The following is a 19,113-nucleotide window of genomic DNA, read 5'->3' as shown; positions in this document are numbered from 1 at the left end:
TTTGGGACTTGGTGGTCCTGCTAGAAACACTGTTCTGGATGTAATAAAGGCAGAACAGCTTCAGTATATAAAACAAAAAAGTCCAGGAAAGACCAGAAAACAAGTATTTTGGCAAACTGCTATAAATGACCTGAGATGAGACCAAAGCTAAAAATACAAGTAAATGGCACTGAATTTGAAGATTTAGACATAGACACAGATGTAACAAAGATGCAAATGTAACAATAATTTCAACAAAGTCTTGGCATCAAGATTGACCTCTTCAGGAACTTTATCTCAGAGACTAACAACAAATACCCCAGAAGCAAAAGATTTCAGTTTATAAAAAGAACTAATTGGATTCTTCCTCATATAGTAAAAGGGACACCAATTTCTGGAGCCCTTAAATTCTATACTGATTTAAATAAAACTGGAAAGGCAACTCAAGAAAATTAAGTCCTGTGGCTCAAAGCCTTTATGGTTCAGTTCTAAAAACCAGAGCTGTATGCCATTCTTACAGTGTTATTAGATTTTCCTGAACCTCTTAATATAGTCACTAAATTCAATATGAAGACTCTTTCTACACATTGAAACCACTGAAATTATTCCAGATGATTCAAAATTAACTTCGCTATTTGTTCAACTACAACAAGTAATCAGAAATAGAAATCATCCATTGTATATAACACCTATCAGATCCTATATGGGTCTCTTAGGCCCTCTAGCACAGGTAATGACAAATTTAATCAGCTATTAATAGAAAATGCACTAGAAGTCTCATAATTTCATAAGAAACACTATGTCAAAGTAAAGATTTGAAGAAAGAGTTTTCTATCATTTCTGCCCATTGTGAATGACAATATAGGGATCCTGAACTGTTTGAGCAAAGAAAGCAGGCTATGCCCAAGATTATGGATTTTTCCTCTCTGCTTCTTGATAATGGATGTGACGTGGCTAGATATTTCAAGTTCCTATTGCCAACTTCCTTGCCTCTCCTTGCCGTATGGACTGTAGCCTGGAACTGCAAGCTCACAGTTTCTCCTTTCTCCACCATGTAGTTTTTGTCCGAGTATTTTATCACAGAGATATTAAAATATCTGAAGTTTCTAAGAACTAACATGAGAGAGGATATAAGGATGAAGTGGGTGAAGCTCGAGAGGTAACGCAAGGATTCTGTGGTGAAAATGCTATCCTGTCAGTGCTGGCATCCTGGCTGTGATGCCGGACTATCGTTTTACAAGACGTTGTTGTTGAAGGAAACTGGGTAAGATTTCATGGAATTCATCTTATTTCTAACAACTACATGTGACCCTACATTTGTCTCTAAAGTTTAGAATGTATCATTTAAAAGCCAATTTTCCCTATTTTTTGGACAGACTCCATGTGATTGTTTTTCATCAAGTTTATACAACCTCAGGTAACCTGAAAAGAGGGAACTTCAAACGAATCTGTCAGATTGACCTGTAGGCAAGTCTGTGAGGTATTTTCTTGATTAAAGATTGATGTGATAAGCCCAAAGGGCCCAGCCCACAGTGAATAGTGCCATCCTTTGGCAGGTGTTCCTGAGTTCTACCAAGAAAAAAGAAAAAAAAAAAAGGAAGCTGAGTGAGTCTCTACTTAGTTCCCAATTCCAGGCCTTGACTTCCTGCACTCTTACTTCATGATAAACTTCAACCTAAAGTTGTAAGAGAAAATAAACCCTTTCCTCCCCAAATTGTTTTTGGTCAGAATTTTTGTTACAGCAATAGAAAGCTACTTAGAGTACTCATTAAAGATAATGTTATTAAAGGTAGCCAAAACAACAGAAAGTCAGTATAAAACAGGAAGCTAAACTTTGCTCTCAAATGTCTTTACATTTTAAATGGCTTGCCCTCAGCTATAACTTACGGTTATATTTTATGGTTCATTATGGCTCATTATGCATCCCAATTTTTTATATTACTTTGCAGAAGAGGTTATCTGTTTACAGATGCCCTCGCTTATGTTGGCCTGGATATCTTGTCTTTTATTATGATTTCACCTCTGAGCCTGTTTTCTCCATCCTCTTCCAAGAGCTGTTTAAGGACTTAATGAGATAAACACAGGCATGCTCAATAAGTATTGACTGTTACAAATGTCTGTTTAACCGAAAAGCCACCTTATTCTGTCTTTGGCAATAGGCTCACATTCTATGTTGCATAAGCAACTAGTAAATCCTGGGTGAAGAAAATGAATGCAAGAGTGATGGAGGTCAGAAACAGGACAGCCACGATGCAGCATCTCAAGGGTAGAATCAACAGGATCGTGTGATTAAGTAGGCATAAAAATTAGCTATGGACTGGGTTACGGAGGCTGCTTTTCTTTTTTTTTTTTAATTGATTTTTATTGAGCTCTACATTTTTTTCTGCACCCCTCCCTGACTCTCCCCTTCCCCCTTCAACCCTCCCCCAAGGTCCCCATGATCCCAATTTACTCAGGAGTTCTTGTCTTTTTCTACTTTCTACTTCCCATGTAGATTAGATCTATGTAAGTCTCTCTTAGTGTCCTCATTGTTGTCTAAGTTCTCTGGGATTGTAGTTTGTAGGCTGGTTTTCTTTACTTTATGTTTAAAAACCACCTATGAGTGAGTACATGTGATAATTGTCTTTCTGTGTCTGGGTTACCTCACTCAAAATAATGTTTCCTAGCTCCATCCATTTTCCAGCAAATTTCAAGCTGTAGTTCTTTTTTTTTCTGCTGTGTAGTACTCCATTGTGTAAATGTACCACATTTTCCTTATCCATTCTTCGGCTGAGGCTGCTTTTCATACCAGCTGAGTACTACAGTTTCAACTAGAGACTTTCATTGAGCAACTGGAAAACCCACATTCCTACAAGAGTTGACAGGGGAAGAGAAATGAATGAAGGGCTAAAGTCATAAAATAAGATAGCTCTATACCCAGGGGAAGTCACATGGACAACCCTACCAGGGGATATGGCTCAGAGTGAGAATTATCTGGCATAGTTACTGCTTGAAATATCAAAGTAATTTTTACCTAGACACTGCCACTATGGCCTTTTAAAGATTTTAATGCCTTAGCTGTTCAAACAGAGTATCACACAGAATAACTATTGTACACCCAATCTGTAGACAGCAGCTCATCTACTAATCAGTTAGTAGTTCATACGGTAGAGAGAAAATGAAAGCTAATAGCCCAGACCTAAAGATTACCTAGAGCCAGGCATGGTGGTGCAAGTCTATAATCCCAGCACTAAAGTGATAGAAACAGGAGGATCTTGAGTTCAAGGCCAGCCTCAGGTACAAAGCTACTTTGAGGCCAGCCTAGCATACATGAGACCCTGTCTCAAAAAACAATAGTCTATTGCCACAACATCCAGGATGCACTTGATCTTGTCTGATTAAAAACCAACAAGTAAATCTCATCAGTTTAATAGAGCACACTTAAGACCATGTTAAGTAATCTGTCAGTGAATGGTATTTAGCTATGCTTGTGCACCTCGATTCTAAGAGAGTCTGTCTCGGCAGGGCTCTGGATCATGGTGCCTAGTGAGAGAATTTACGTACAGTTTGTAAATTTAAGAAATTTAGTACTATATTAATAAATTACAGTAATAATATCACTTACAATAGCATGAGTTACCAGAAGCCCTGAGCAGCCTTTGCCAAAAGAATGTGTCAGACTTTCTGGCTAAAGAAGGCATCTGGGCTGGAGAGATGGCTCAATGGGTAAAGGGCCTGCTGCTCAATCATGAGAACCTCAGTTCAAATCACCAGTGCCAAGGGGGAAGCACAGCCTAACCTAATCAGTGAGGTCCAGGTTTAGTGAGAAACTGTCTCAAAAAAGGTGGAAAATGGTGGGCTAGAGAGATTCTTGCTAGTTAAAAGCACTTACTGTTCTATAGTTCCCAGCACTAACATGCTGGCTCACAAACACTTGTAATCCAATTTCAGGGGAGCCAATGCTCTCTTCTGACCTGCTGGAGCTCCGGCACAGACACAAAGTATTTTTTTTTTAAGGCAGAGAGTTGTCAGGCATGGTGGTGCACTCCTGTAATTCAAGTGCTTGGTAGGCAATGACAGGCAGATCTCTGTAAGTTCCAGGCCAGCCTGATCTATATAGGAAATTCCAGACAGCTATGGGACAACCTAGTGAGCAAATCTATTGTTACAGGACTTAACCTCAGAAGATAGAGTTGCCAACAATACTGTAAATGCATTTATTGTATGGTGAAAATGAAGGCAAAGCTAGAGATACAAAGGCTTGAGAAAGCCCCGACCTGATAATTAGCTGCTCCTGAGCTCTGTTCTGCCTTCTTGTGTTTACTGATATCAGTGTTTCTCTATGTACTTTGTGTTCTGGACATGAAAATCAAGAATCAAAATAGGCAGGCAGTGGTGGCACACACCCATAATCCCAGCACTCGGGGGCAAAGGCAGGCGGATCTCTGTAGTTCAAGGCCAGCCTGGTCTACAAGAGCTAGTTCCAGGGCAGCCTGAGCTGTTACACAGAGAAACCCTGTCTCGAAAAACAAAACAAAACAATAAGAATCAAAATAACTTTCTGCCTTGGAAGGTGAGTTGCATCCATGACATTCTTTAATCTTCATATATTCCTGAGTATTATAACAAAGTAGTTCCGGAAACAACTCCTTATAGTAACTGAGAAATAAAATATTTAGTAACAACTAAGAGATTTCAGTTTCAGCTATGAAATATGAGACAATGCTGTCTCAAATGACTGTCAAAGGTACAGTAACTGCTGAACTGTTTCAGACTGTGAACACATATCCACAAAACCCTAGTTTTCAGAATGGGGGGAGAAAACTATAGCAATATATGTGTGTGTGTTATGTATATATTCACATATGTGTGTGTATGTATATACACACACACAACACACACACACACACACCAGGCTCTATGTTGGTTACATGTTTAGATATGTCCTTAGTAGAATTTCACAACTCCCCCATTACACTGATCCTGTTTTTTATGGAGAAGAAGGGAAGAAAAGAGAGCTCAATCCTAGAGGTAAAATAGCTAACCCAAGGTTAATTAGGAGTAGGAGAAGTAGGATATAAACACAAAGCTTAAACTTTTTGATTACTCAGCACTTTGTCTATGCAAATTAAACCCAGCATCTTACTAAAAGCAGAGTACACATGTACACCTAGTACACGAAAGGTCTTCTTTTAAAATAACCCACGAACCCTTCGGTCAACCATCATTCCAGAGTTGTCAGTGATTAATTCTTACCTCTCAAATCAAACGTTTATGCAAACAGAAACAGCTGGAGGTGCAGTCTAAGTTTTTTATTGAGGCACAACAAGGCATTGTAACTGGTCTGAAGTCGAGGCAGTCAGTCAGTACGCAGACACAGCTGAGGGCTAAGTGCAAACGATACACATTCACTGTGTGACTAGCAAGGCTACATCACAATTTGTAAAGTGCCAGGTTAGTGCTAATTATAATTCTGCTTCAAAGTTTTCACATAATGAGAAAAACAAAAAAGTAAGGACCTCCTTCTTCCTCTAGGAACAAAATATTTTCCCCAACCAGCTAATCACCAGGACAAGGACTACATTTCCTTATGTCCACCAGTGAGGACTTCATTCTTTTACTCTGCACTGAATTTCAATCTTGATAAAGAAGGTAGCCTGAAAATGTAGAGTATTTCCAGCTACTCCCATAAATTGCTCCCCTGTGTAAGCGCAACCATATCTGGTCTCCCTGCAGGAGCTGGAGAATGGCATGGTTGCTAGCTGTCTCATGGTCTGGAGCACCATCATTGGCATAGGCTGACACCAAGACCTCCTCATTCTTCATGAGGTTGACATACAGTGGTACATTCACAGCCAGTTTTAGCATATGGAAAATGAACACATATGTGCCATTCACTGGGCAATTAAATCTACCAAGCTGAAGATCAAATGTCTCTCCCAAGTTGTTCAGGAGAAGGTCAAACACAATAGGCTGGTCTAAAGTTCCAGGAGCCAAATTGGATGTTCTGGCAGCTGAGAAGGCAACTCGCATTTGCGGAGGCAGGGGATAGACGTGTATAGGAAGGATGGCAGCTGCCGGGCTGGTCACTGGCACATCCACAGGGGTCATGCTCCGGGAGTCTCCTTGCCCAGAGTCTCCACTGTTAAAAGTCTCACGGTCTCTTTCTGGGCTGCTCACCTGAGAGGAGTCGCTCCACCCTGTTGTTCATTAATAACAGTGAGTGTTCAGTGAGGCATTAGCTTTGACAGGACATTTAACATTAATCAGCTCATGAAAACACAAAATTTCAAAACAAAAGCAATAAAATGTAGCCAGAAGGTCCTACGATATCTTGTGTCGATTGCCTTTTATCTTTTAAAAGGTCAAAAAAAATGTGTCTTTCTCCCCATATTGAGTAATTTACCAAAACTCATTAATATCAGTAATTGTCACTCAGCTAATTTTCCAGTTACCAGTCTTCCACACAAAGTACTAATAATACAAAAGGGCTCAAGAAAATTCAAGATTAGTTAAAAGACATCAGCTTTTAGGTCTACCAACTGCAAAGCAATTCAGCGATGTTCTGACAGGAGGACTAAGCCCCAAGGTAAAGGCTTCATTCTCATTTCCAAGTTAATGTTACAATGTTTTAAAATTTGTGTGTGTGAACATGTAGGTGTAAGTGCCCATGTATGTGCATAAGAAGTCCAAAGGTTGATATCTCACAGTTTCCTCAGCCTCTCTCTCCCCCCCCCCTTTTTTTTTTTTTTTTTTTTGAGGCAGAGTCTTTCACTGACCCTAGAGCTCACCAAGAGCTAGACAGAATGGCCTGGCAAGCCTCTAAGATCTGCCCACTACCACTAGGGATACCAGCAAATGTCACAGAACCCAGCTTTTTACATGAATGCTGGGAATCTTGACTCAGGTCTTCATGCTTCCATGGTAAGCACTTCATCTCACACGTCCACCTACCCAGACCTGAAATAATAATGTTTTCGGTACTGTGTGAAAAACACTTCTCAATATGAGGAAGAGTATTACAGACTCTGGCCATTTTCTCAAAATAGGAAGACTTCTTTGCTTTGAAAAATGTCTTGGGGGCTGGAGAGATGGCTCAGCAGTTAAGAGCATTGACTGTTCTCCCAGAGGTCCTGAGTTCAATTCCCAGCAACCACATGGTAGCTTACAACCAGCTGTAATGAGCTATAATAGCTTCTTCTGGCCTGCAGGCATACATGCCGGCAGAACACTGTATGCATAACAAATAAATTTTAAAAAAAGAAACCCTGTGAAAAATGTCTCTGTAATAACTCTTTTTCAATTACACTGAATCATTTAATGGTCTTATCTCATTTTAACAAGAGTGATTAAGCACAATACCCTGTGTTTTAATTGCTGCTTATTAAAATCTATCACTGTCCTCTATCATTTATACCATGTATGAACGGTATAAATCATACCAATTACTTTAAAAGCCATCATTCTGGGAGCTGGAGAGTGGCTCAGGGGTTAGGAACACTTGTTGCTCTCACAGCGGACCTAGGTTTGGCTCTCAGCACCTACATGGTTGTTTTAGAACCTCTGTAACTCCAGTTCCATGGGATCAGATTCCTTCCTGATACCACCAAGCACACATATGGTTTAGAGGTAAACATGAAGGTAAAACATACACAAAATAAAATGAATAAATCTAAAAAAAAATGTCATCATTTAGAACCATCAGACTCAACCTAAAGTTAACATGGGGAATTGTGTCAAGGGTTAAATAAACATACACAATTAAATTGACAGTTTCCATATCCTTCTTGGTAGTCTACTTCCTCATTCAATACTTTAGAATTACAGTTAAACAAACTGAAACTTCAACAGATAAATGCTGAAAGCAATGTGCTTTATGGAAGCTGACAGGATACAGTGAAGTACAAGCATGCTTCCATAATCTATGCAGGTAATTACCCTTACCTCTTGAATTTGCCTGAAGACCATTAGATGTCCCTGATCTGATATAGCACTGCTGGAAATTATCCTAAAATGAATACATAAATACTTAACTTGGCACCAAAAGTCCAGATTAATTAGGATTTAGGGAACACCATATACAGCGCAGAGTAATGATGGGAATTCAGAAGCAGAGATGGCCTCTGTCATTCGCCTTGATATAAAAGGGCATAGTCACATAACTTAGTTAATACGATCCAGGTTGTAAATCAACGTAAAAGTTAGGGTCAGGGGGGCTGGAGAGATGGCTCAGTGGTTAAGAGCACTGACTGCTCTTCCAGAGGTCATGAGTTCAATTCCCAGCAACCACATGATGGCTTACAACCATCTGTAATGAGATCTGGTGCCCTCTTCTGGTGTGTGGGTATACATGGAAGTAGAATGTTATATACATAATAAAAAAAAAAAATAAGAGTCATAAACTAAAAAAAAGTTAGGGTCAGCAAGAAGTCTTAGTAGATAGGAACACATTACCAAGCCTGACTGACCAGAGTTAAATATCTAGAACCCACCTGATAGAAAGAGGTAATCAATTCATATAAAATATCCTCCAGCCAAAATACACACACGTGCACACATGCATTCACATATACACCCCTACACACATGCAAACAAATAAATAAAATAAAGTTTTAAAAGAAAAATAATGGTGTAACCCATATATAACCATGACAGAAAGTTTATAAGGTTTCCTAAAATGTAATGTCTAAACCCCAATCAGTTTTTTTCAGATATAAGGACAAAAACTAGCTGAGTGATCAAATCAGAATAAACAAAACAGTTTAATTTGTAAAGATGAACTCTGCTATACATTACAAGTAGATTAAGTTGAAGGTAGTTTAGTGACACTAAGAAACACAAGTTCTGAAGTTAAAAAAAAAATTTTTGTAATGTAATTTTTCCTATTTACTTGCTGTATGACCAACCAACAAAGAATTCAATCTCTGGGCCCTTCTATAAAATGGAAGAGTAAATGAGCTTATGTGAACATGTACGGTCCTTTATACCTTCTAATAAACTTCATCCTCCCTTATTATAGGAAAAATGTTGGCCAGTCTAACATCCACAACTGTCCCACAATTCAGTAGCGATAACTTACCCCTTGAGTGTAAGGTGTGTCCGGATATTCTGTAGCGTGCAGCTGCAGGTGGCTATAATTCCCATTAGAAGCTGAAGGGGGTCCTCTGCAACTATCAAAACCTAATGAGTAAACAAACAACATGCATAAAATGATGGGAAATGGAGCTCACTAAACTCTTTGACTCTAAGAGTTAAGCTGGACGGGGACAGTTGGACAGATCTTACAATGTCATCATTAGATATATGTCTTCTCTGTTTTTAAAGAATATGAAACTTTATTACTGTGTTCCCACTGTCAAAATTTATGGACTTGGTTGGTATTTCCTTCTTGCCTTTGTACAGGGTCAATGAAGAAACACTGGCTACTTTAATAACCTTAAAGCAGACTCCAAGAATAACACCTAAAGCATGACCTTTTTGTTTTGTTTTCCAAGACAGAGTTTCTCTGTGTAGCCCTGGCTGTCCTGGAATTTTTTTGTAGACCAGGTCAGCCTCAAGCTCATAGAGATCTGCCTGCCTCTGCCTCCCGAGTGACACTAAGTATGTGCCTCCATTACCCAGCTCGCATGACCCTTTTGACCAAACCCAGCAACCAGAACATCATTTTCCTCAGTGGAGTTCAAGCGACCATCACTGAGCACCAATGCTGAGACAATCTCACCATTTTCGATGAGCCATACCCTGACACACTTCCTGATAGCAGAATTTTGCTATTTGGTTTTGACCTCTACTTTTTCCAGTACAATTCCCTTTGCATGAGAAGCACCTCCAAAAGGATCAGCCTCCAAGTGGGCTTTCTTGTATTGTTCATCATACCACTTCAGGTCCTGTCAGAGACTGGTGTAAGGAGACCACAATATTTGCCCACCTTGTTGGCACCATGGGCCAGAGTGAAAGAGATGTGCACCTTATTTAAGTAAAATGTTTCTACATTAAAATACCATAATTCTGCTAGCAATTTATTTATTTTGTTTTTTGAGACACAGTTCCTCTGTATAGCCCTGGCTGTCATAGAACTTCCTCTAGAGGCAAGGCTGCCCCAAACTCAGAAATCCCCTGCCTTGCCTTCCAAGTGCTGGGGTTAAGAGCATGCACTTCTGCTGACCTCTGACACTGCTGAAACATGAGCTGGGCTGGGTGAGGAAGGGGCTCAGCATCTTCTGCTGACCTCTCACACTCTGAAACATGAGCTGGGCTGGGTGAGGAAGGGGCTCCTGTAACTGGTGAGGAAGGGGCTCCTGTAATTGGGGAGGACGGGGCTCCTGTAATCGCTGACCTCTCACACTGCTGACCTAACGTGAGCTGGGTTGGGGAGGACGGGGCTCCTGTAATTGGTGCTGGAACTTCAGCACCAAGTCCTTTCACAAGATCAAGCTGTCATCACAATATTTGAAACCATAACTAAATCTAAATCTCAAGACTCCACTATGTAGATTCAAATTCTCTTGTTTTTATCTGCAATATACTTTGGAAATAACTTGAAAATGTGCCTTTTAAGAAACATTTTAGGAGTTAATTATGCAACATTTTAAGAGTTAAATCAATTATTAAGAGATACCATTCAAATATGAAAATCAAAATCCCCCCTGAAAACCAAACTTATCAACCTCCCTTCAGTAAGCCACAGGATTAATCTGCTTTGCAGACAGCAAGTTAGGTCTGTTGCAGAGAACAGGAATATTAAAAATACTGGAGGGATGGAGAGATAACTCAATGCTTTAAGAGCACGGGCTGCTCCTGCGAGAACCAGGGTTCAGACCCCAGCACCAACTGGGCAGCTCACAACTGTCTGTGACTCCAGTTCCAGGAGATCTGACACCCTCTTCTAGCATCTGCAGGCACTGCACTTACATTGAGGAAAAATACTCATAAATAAAAAATAAGTAAAAAATTTTTAAGTACTCTATTACCTACTAATCATAAATGGAAATGACAAAGAGAACAGAGAAAAGTCAAAATTGAGTCAGGAAAATATACAGATTCAAATAACACTAGATTCAAAACACACCTTTGTAGCCACAAGAAGACCAGCAGGGGTTCATTAGTAACCTCCCTCCACGTGTGCATCCTCTCCCAGACCCCCGAGTGCTGATGAACGGCTGAGCAGGACTGGGAAACACACTCGTGGGTACTGGGTAAAAGGCGAGGCTGCCATTGCTTACTTGAACAGTTCCATCAGGATGGTAACCTGCAGCTTAAGAGAAAACAACTTAAAGTCCAAGAGTTAAGTGGTAATAAAGTTCCCATTTTATCAATATATAACAAAATATATATTAACATATATGTAATATATATATAAACCTCCAACCTGTATTTTCTTCCTTTAAAAACATATTTATGATACATAAATATATATATATATATATATGATAATCAGAACATTACTCTGTTTATAGAGAAAGGAGATCTGGCATATGTCACAGTACGAATGAGCCTTGAAGGGGATATGTTACATGAACTAGGTTACATGAACAAGTATTTGATGGCAGCTCAGATGAGGAAGCCAGAGTAGTCAAACGGTTGACTCCAGGGGCCAGTGGGAAATGAAAAGGAGTTAGTGATAAACAGGTACAGTTACAGCCAGTGACGGGGCGGTGACTACTCGACAACCAGATGTGAGATCAAAGAATTCTGTGTGTAAGAATGACACCGGGTATGGGGTGCAGGTATGGTGTGTGTGTGTGTGTGTGTGTGTGTGTGTGTGTGTGTGTGTGTGTGTGTGTGTGTGTGTGGTGACATATGCCTTTAAATCAGCACTTGGAAACAGAGGCAAGTGACTCACTCTCTGGGTTTGAGACTATACTGGTCTATACTACAAGTTCCTAATCCACTAGAGCTACATAGTGTGAGATCTCAAAAACAAAACAAAAGGTTCAAATTATTTTTTTTTTTACTTTATATACACTTTACTACAAATAGTAAAAGAAAATTAATCCTAATCTTTTTTTTGGGGGGGGGAGGACAGGGTCTTGCGTAGCCCAGGCTGGTCTTAAGCTTCTTATATAACCAGGGATAACCATGAACTTGCGATCTAGATTCTCCAGTTCCCAAGTGCTAAGATCATGGACATCTTCCATTATGCCTTGTTTAGCCAGTGTGAACCCCTTGCACGGTAGACAAGCACTTTATAGCTGAGCTACATCCCCAAGCCACGGATCCTAATCTTACTAGAATTCAAAATGGAGACGGCCTATAGCCCAAGCATCTGTTATGTAAACTGCCCTATATTTCGGCAATCACAGCATCAAGTGCCTCCACATCAAGATCTAGGACCTCTGCTTAATTCGCTTTGCCACTGAGGAAGGAAGCACCCAGAGTCTCAGTATTTGTTCAGCATAGTAAGGGTTGTAATACCAACACCACAAACCTACCAGTATTAAGAAGGAAGGTTAAAAAAAATGAAATTTAAAAAAATTTTTAAAAAGTTTATCATTTCATCATTCGAAACAGCTTTAAAAGATCAAAACTGTCCCCCATTCTCTGAGCTAACAGTACAATAACATTCTATATAATCAGATTTTATTTTTTTGTACAAGCCATCATCTGTGCTTACAGGGTAACACAATGTAACACAATGCTTCAAAATCTTCACCAGAACAGCTAGAGTGCCCCCATCTATCTCAATCACCAGGTAACCAAAACAGCCATACTTCAAAATAAGAGCCAACAAATCTAAAGCAGACATTGAAGTTCAGATCGGGGCAGGTGAGAAGGTTCAGCAGTTAGGAGCACTGGCTGCTCTGTCAGAGCAGCCCCGGGACACACACCAGGCAGCTCACAGCTGCCCGGAATGTCAGTTCACGGAGATACCCATGTGGTATACATACACACATAAATAAAAGTAGGTCTTTAGAATAATAGTTCAAGATACTGGAGAGATAGCTGAACAGTTAAGAGCACTAGTTTCTCTCGAAGAGGACCCGGTCCCGATCCCAGCACTATGTGATGGCTCACAATTATCCACAACTCCAGTTCCAGGGAATCTGATGCCTTTTTCTGACTTCTGAAGGTATCAGGACATGCAAGCAAAACACTCACAAAAAGTGTTTTTTGTTTTTTGAAAATTCCAGGGCCACAGAGGGTACTTCATAAAGGGATGAGTTAGCATGTGATACTTATACAGAATATATGCAGAGGTCTTACCAGTATCTGGAGGTTGGGCTGTCTGTTCTATGTGTATGGCTGGAAGCTGGCATTGGGATATTGTCTGCGTACTTGCTGAAGTAAAGTTTTGATTGTAGCCAGGTGAATAAGGGCATTCTTTTACTTCTTGTTCTTCCCGTGGAGGGAGAGGTGCATTAACATTAAACACCTTAAAGAAAGAGCACACAAATACACTGGGTATGGTTCAGAGGAAATGCCTCAAAAACATCTGTACAACTCCACCAGATTCTAAGGCACTAGATGAGCAACAGATTTGAACAGACATTTCCCCCAAAGCAATAAAACAATTAATAAGCACATGAAGTCAAATCATCATTAGTCATCAGGAAAATGTAAACCAAGAGATACCACTTCATAGCCACTGGGCCACCATTGTCACAAGATGAAAAACAAGACTAGGCAAGGAGAAGACACTGGAACCTCGCTGCTGATGGAAAGGTAAAATGGTACAGGCACTGTGGAAAAAGGGTAATGGCTCCTCGTAAAGGTAAACATAAACCCCCAGTTTCATGTGTAGGTGTCCACCCAAAAGAAGTGAAAGTTAAGACTTGAACAGATAGACTATGACCTTACCAACATTATTCCTAAGAGTAAAATGTAAAAGAACCTGGGTGAAATGAGACACATACTTTAAATATTACTCAGCCACAAAACAGAAGGAAAATAAGATGTGTAACACATAACAAAAACATTATGTTAAGGGAAACAAGCAGGGAGAGAACCAGCTCCACACAGCTACCCTCTGAGCTCCACACACATGCTGTAGTGTGCACCTGCTCTGCACGTGCTGATAAATCAGATTGGTTTTGAAAAGAATTAGATGCTTTCACTTCTACCTAGAATAAGTAACTAGAGGCAGAAGTAGAATCAATGTTCAGGAAGGGGGAAATATTGGGAATTACGATCTAGTGAGTGTTCTAGTTTGCTTTCTGTTGCTGTGATAAAACACTCTGATCAGTGTTTTATTTATAAAGGATTTATATGGCTTACACTTCCAAGTTACTTGAAAGCAAGCCTGCTTGCTATTCCATGAAGCATTACCTGTCACCGAGGAACTCAATCACAGACAAGAAAGTATGGCAGAAACCATAGAGGAATGCTGTTTGATGGCTCATTCTAGAAACTTAGCTTTCTTATTCAGCTTAAGACCACCTGCCTAAGGAACACACACACAGACACACACACACACAGACACACAGCGGGGGGGAGGCCCACCTTCATCAATTAGCAATCAAGACAATGCCCCACAGAGAAGACAAGAGTGCAATAAAACTAGCCAGGCTGGGCATGGTAGTTGCATGCCTTTGACCTCAGAACTTGGGAGGCAGAAGCATGTGCATCTCTGAATTCAAAGTCAGCCTTGGCCTAAGTTGCAGGTCAGCCAGGGATACAAAATGAAACCTTGTCTTAATTAAATAAACAGTAAGTAAATATTGCAGTGCCCAACCAAGGGATACCTTGCTGTTTCTGGTCAGTAGGCTCCAAACAAACAGGGTATTGCCATTGCTAGTGGGTGCTGATTAGATGTAGGACCCTACTGCTGAACACAGCACTCATTTTGGATGTAGGACAGAGAGAAATCAACCTGACTAGGCAACTCTCTCTCTTCTGGCTGGTTTACATAGTGCAAGAAGGTGCTACTGGAGCTACGAGAGGAGAAAAGACATCAAGTCTCACCCTGTGATGACCCTGCATGTGAAAATACTAATCTGGAAAAATGAGCCAACTGGTGCTAGATTGGCAGAATAGTTATTAGGGTAACATGCTGCTTTCTGACTGGCTATGAGGCCTGTACCACATAATAGTTGCCAGGGTAACCAACCAGCTGCTTTCTGACTGGCTATGAGGCCTGTACCACAGGAGGGATTCCACGCCTGGTACTGTAAACCTGGCCAAAAGCTACTGTTGTTTTTTTTTTTTTTACTGTCAAGAAACTTCCTAAATATTTCTGTTTATACCCAGAGATTTATGTTGCTCTGAACTTTGGTCAGAGAAGCTTCTTCATTTCTTTTCTTTCTTTCTTTTTTTGTTTGTGTGTTTGGTTGGTTTTTAGACTGGCTGTCCTAGAACTCACTGGCCTCAAACTCACAGAGATCCACCTGCCTCTGCCTCCCAAGTGCTGAGATTAAAGGCGTGCGCCACCACCACCCGGCATTTCTTTCTTAATGCAGACACTAGCTGAGTTTAAGTAACTGTGAGCACTCAGATGTGGATAAATCACCTTTATCAACCTCTCCTCATCAAGGCACAGAGAACACGGTGGGAGATGGTGCAGACAGAACGTAAGAGCTGGTGGGTGAGAGAACAGGAGCTGTGGAATGATGACTTTTGAACATGACATGGTTGTTGCACACATCAACTCACAGGAGGTGTGGTCTCCTCCACAAAATCTTACACAAAATCAAGCCAGTCAAAATTCATGGATGGAGAGGACCCCAGACTCCACCCTCGACAGAGGAACTACTGACAGTTGATGGCTGTGGAGGAAGGAACAGTCACCCTCCATTAGGAATGTGACCACTAGTACATTACTCACATCCCAGTGAATGGTCCCACACCCATGCACATATAGGTAACAGTAAGTGGACTCAGGATTATTACTGATATTAGCAAAAAAGGACATGGCATTAGAAAGGAGTTAAAGACTGGGGGAGGGGGTAGCAGTAAATGGATATGAAGTAATGGTGAATAGATATAATCAAAACAGATTGCATAAATGTTTAAATTTTAAAAAAATCTTAAAAACTTCAAAGGCTGAACTCCTGCCTAGTATATATGCAAGATCCTAGGTTCAATCTCCATAAAGAAAATAGAAATCAGTTATCGAATTTTTACCAAGCAGTTTTCCAGACACCTAGCCACAAGTCATGAGCTAACACTTCTGTTTCCCTCTGCCTTCCCTACTCTGGAGTTTCTGTGTATAGCACACAAAACCGACAGGAATAACTGTCTCTTACCTCTCAAACCCTCTCCATTCCATAGTAAAAGACCAGTGGCCAGAAAGACTTTGGTGGTTTGTTTTGTTTTTCATGTCTATACCTCTGGTGAAGAAAAATAATTCCTGAGTCCAGCATGGGGGAGCACACCTTTAATCCCACCAGTCAGGACACGTTCAGATCTCCTTGAATTCTTGGACAGTCTGGTCTACAGAGAGTGGTCCAGACTAGCCAGTTACCTAGTCAGGCCTTGTCTCCAAAATAAAAACAAAACCCTGTCTCAAAACAAACAAAAAAACAGTGCCTAGCTGAACCTATGTGAGGTCAAGGTCATCCTAGTGAGTTCCAGTATAGCTGGGGTTACATTGTGAGACCTTGTCTCCAAAACAAAGCAAACAAGCCAAAAAATCAAAAACCTGGTACAAGATTTTAAAAGAGTTTGAGAAAAGACTCAGCTTTTAAGAGTTGATACTGCTTTTGCAGAGGACTACAGTTACAGGGTGATTTAATGCCTCTGGCATCTGAAGGCACCTGTGTTCATATGTACATATCCACACACAGACACATACACGTAATTAAAAATAATAAAACATAAATCTTTAAAAGTAAATAGTGCTTAATCTCCTGCTAAATAAAATGAATGAGTGAGAACCTGCTTGAACTAGGCAAGCTGCAAAGAGGAAGGGCAGACAGAAAGCTATCAACAAAGAAACACTTTGACAGAACAGAAGACAAGCAAGTCCAGTGGACTAGTCTGACCAGTTAGACAGGACTTCAATAGTTCAGGTGAGGGACTTTATTTCATCATGTGATGAACCACTGTCTGCTTTTAATTAGGCATAAGAAAAAATTAATTTGAGCGGTAATATTATGAGGCTGCCAGGGAAAGGAAAAAAAGGAGAAAAGGACCCTCAAACTGTGCAGCCAGAATAGGAACATCTATGAATTCGTGCTACTGAGCTCAGCAGCCCTGCTCCACACTGCTGGCCCACTACCACTCTCCCCAAGGTCCTGGTATGAATCACGAAGCACCAACAGGAAAGGCACTTACTGCTTCACTGAATGGTTTTCTCCCCCTGAAAAATACTCTTAAGCATTAATCTACCTTTGCAGGCCCTGTAATATTATCTTTTTTTAAGTTTTAGACTATAATTTGTAGAGGAATACACATTGAGAACACACACACACAATTCTGAACAAACCTAAACCCTAATGAACTAGAATGAGACTAAAATAAAATTAAACGAATGCTTCAACAATGACAGAACTAAATCATATGTGCATCCTCTTACTCCAAGTAACTGAAGCTAGAACCCTCAGTAATGCAGAATCAACAATGATTAATAATGAGCTGTTAGCAAAACAATGTGTTTATCACCCACATATTCCTTTTGTGGGGAGGGAGTACTGGGGATCAAACACACATTTTTATATGGGTCCTAAGCTTTGTCTATTGATTTTCAGAAAGGAAACAATGCTCTGATAAAAAAATATTCCTTGAACAAATCACTCTAAGGGTGATTATTAGGCCCCATGCCCAGCAGAAGATGGCCAACAGAAAGCAAACTCAACCTCTTTGAAGGTTTTCTGTCTCATGTTAAGTCAGAACTTTTTTTCTACCTTACAGGTCCTTTGCATATATATTACGGTTTCCAGTTTGGGGGGAATTCTATGGGACTCCTGTGTGTGTGAACCTGTGTGTCTCTGTGTCTACATGTATTTCTTGTGTTTTTTCTTTTGCTCTTTTTCTTGTTTAGTGTTTTGTCATATTCTGATTTGGTTTTTTATTGTATTTTATTTTACTTTATTATTATTTCTTAGATGCCTGTTTGTTTTCTAAAGAGAAACAGAAAGGGTGTGGAGGAACTAGGAAGAGGAGGGGGAAGGGAAACCATAATCAGAATATACTATATGAAAAAAATATATTTTCAATAAAAAATACTTTGATATAGATATGAATAATTTGCATTGGTATAGATTTTGCTTTATTGATAGAGATTTAAGGTCAATTTTGTTATATGTATATGTATTTCTGCACTTGATTAAGGTATTGTGATTGTGTAGTTATTTAAAAATGTAATGTTTAATTAGGAAATATAAGTTGTTAATGGATTCGTCAATAATAGTCAAGCTTGTAGTCATGTTAGTTAGATTTTCTAGATATATAGAGATATATTTCAGTTAGATAGACATTCTTCGTATCTTTCAAAGACTACAGAATATGGCATTTAATGTTGTAATAACTTAGAGCTTTTCATGACAATGAAACACGTCTGCTCCTGGCAGCACCAAGCTACTTCACGAGGAAGATGGGCATCGAAGAGGCTCCTTATGGAGTTTGATAGCCATTTGGGCAAGAAACTGCTCTTGCCTGGACTGTTGCATAAACTGGACACAAAGAACCCAGAGAGAGAGGACTGCTGAACTTGCCTAAAAGTGAGATGGTCTTTCAGGGTTTCTGCTTCATGAAAGAGTCTGCGAGACGTTCTGCAGGACAAAGCAGAAAGTGACTGAACTGTCTTTGGAATTTCCTGCTTCATGGAAATATCTTCTGGATACTATGGGCCTGTAGGCTGAAGATGGACGCCCCAACGGTACAGAGGGACTTTGGGTGACTGTCCAGGCAGCGAGTTGTCTCTCATTTCTAGAGTTTGAAAGTTGCATATGACTTGTTTACTTAGGTAATATTATATCCTTCTGGAGTCTTTGATGGAGTTGAAGAATAAGGTAGTTATAGTTTTCCTTAGTTATGATAAAAAATAGATATAAATATTGTAACTGTAATTCTTGCTTGATAACTGTTTTGTTATATGTAATTTTGCTATGTTAAAGTTAAAGCCTTCTTTTTCGTTTAAACAGAAAAAGAGGAAATGATGGAGGAGGGTCATCTGTCTATGTGTTACTTTCATTGGTTAATAAAGAAACTGCCTTGGCCCTTTGATAGGACAGAAAATTAGGTAGGCAGGGAAGACAGAACAGAATGCTGGGAGGAAGA

At 40.0% G+C, this 19,113-nt stretch overlaps 1 protein-coding gene across 2 annotated transcripts in view; it reads right to left on the bottom strand.

Moving 5' to 3' along the window:
• Positions 1–5,287: 5,287 nt before the first annotated feature.
• Positions 5,288–19,113, bottom strand: part of Caprin2 (caprin family member 2) — a 50,651-nt gene continuing 36,825 nt past the window's right edge. For both annotated transcript variants that reach the window (XM_038318558.1, XM_038318559.1), the window contains 5 exons: positions 13,162–13,330; positions 11,027–11,212; positions 9,038–9,138; positions 7,903–7,966; positions 5,288–6,158 (listed from right to left, as the gene is read on the bottom strand). In XM_038318558.1, the coding sequence (XP_038174486.1) occupies positions 5,593–6,158; positions 7,903–7,966; positions 9,038–9,138; positions 11,027–11,212; positions 13,162–13,330 (1,086 nt within the window). In that variant the 3' untranslated portion in view covers positions 5,288–5,592. The remainder of the gene's footprint in view (positions 6,159–7,902; positions 7,967–9,037; positions 9,139–11,026; positions 11,213–13,161; positions 13,331–19,113) is intronic.

The sequence above is a fragment of the Arvicola amphibius genome, chromosome 2 (assembly GCF_903992535.2).
Source record: "Arvicola amphibius chromosome 2, mArvAmp1.2, whole genome shotgun sequence".
Lineage (NCBI taxonomy): Eukaryota > Metazoa > Chordata > Mammalia > Rodentia > Cricetidae > Arvicola > Arvicola amphibius.
The sequence above is the reverse complement of the archived record's forward strand: the minus strand, read 5'-3'. Positions and strand labels throughout refer to the sequence as shown.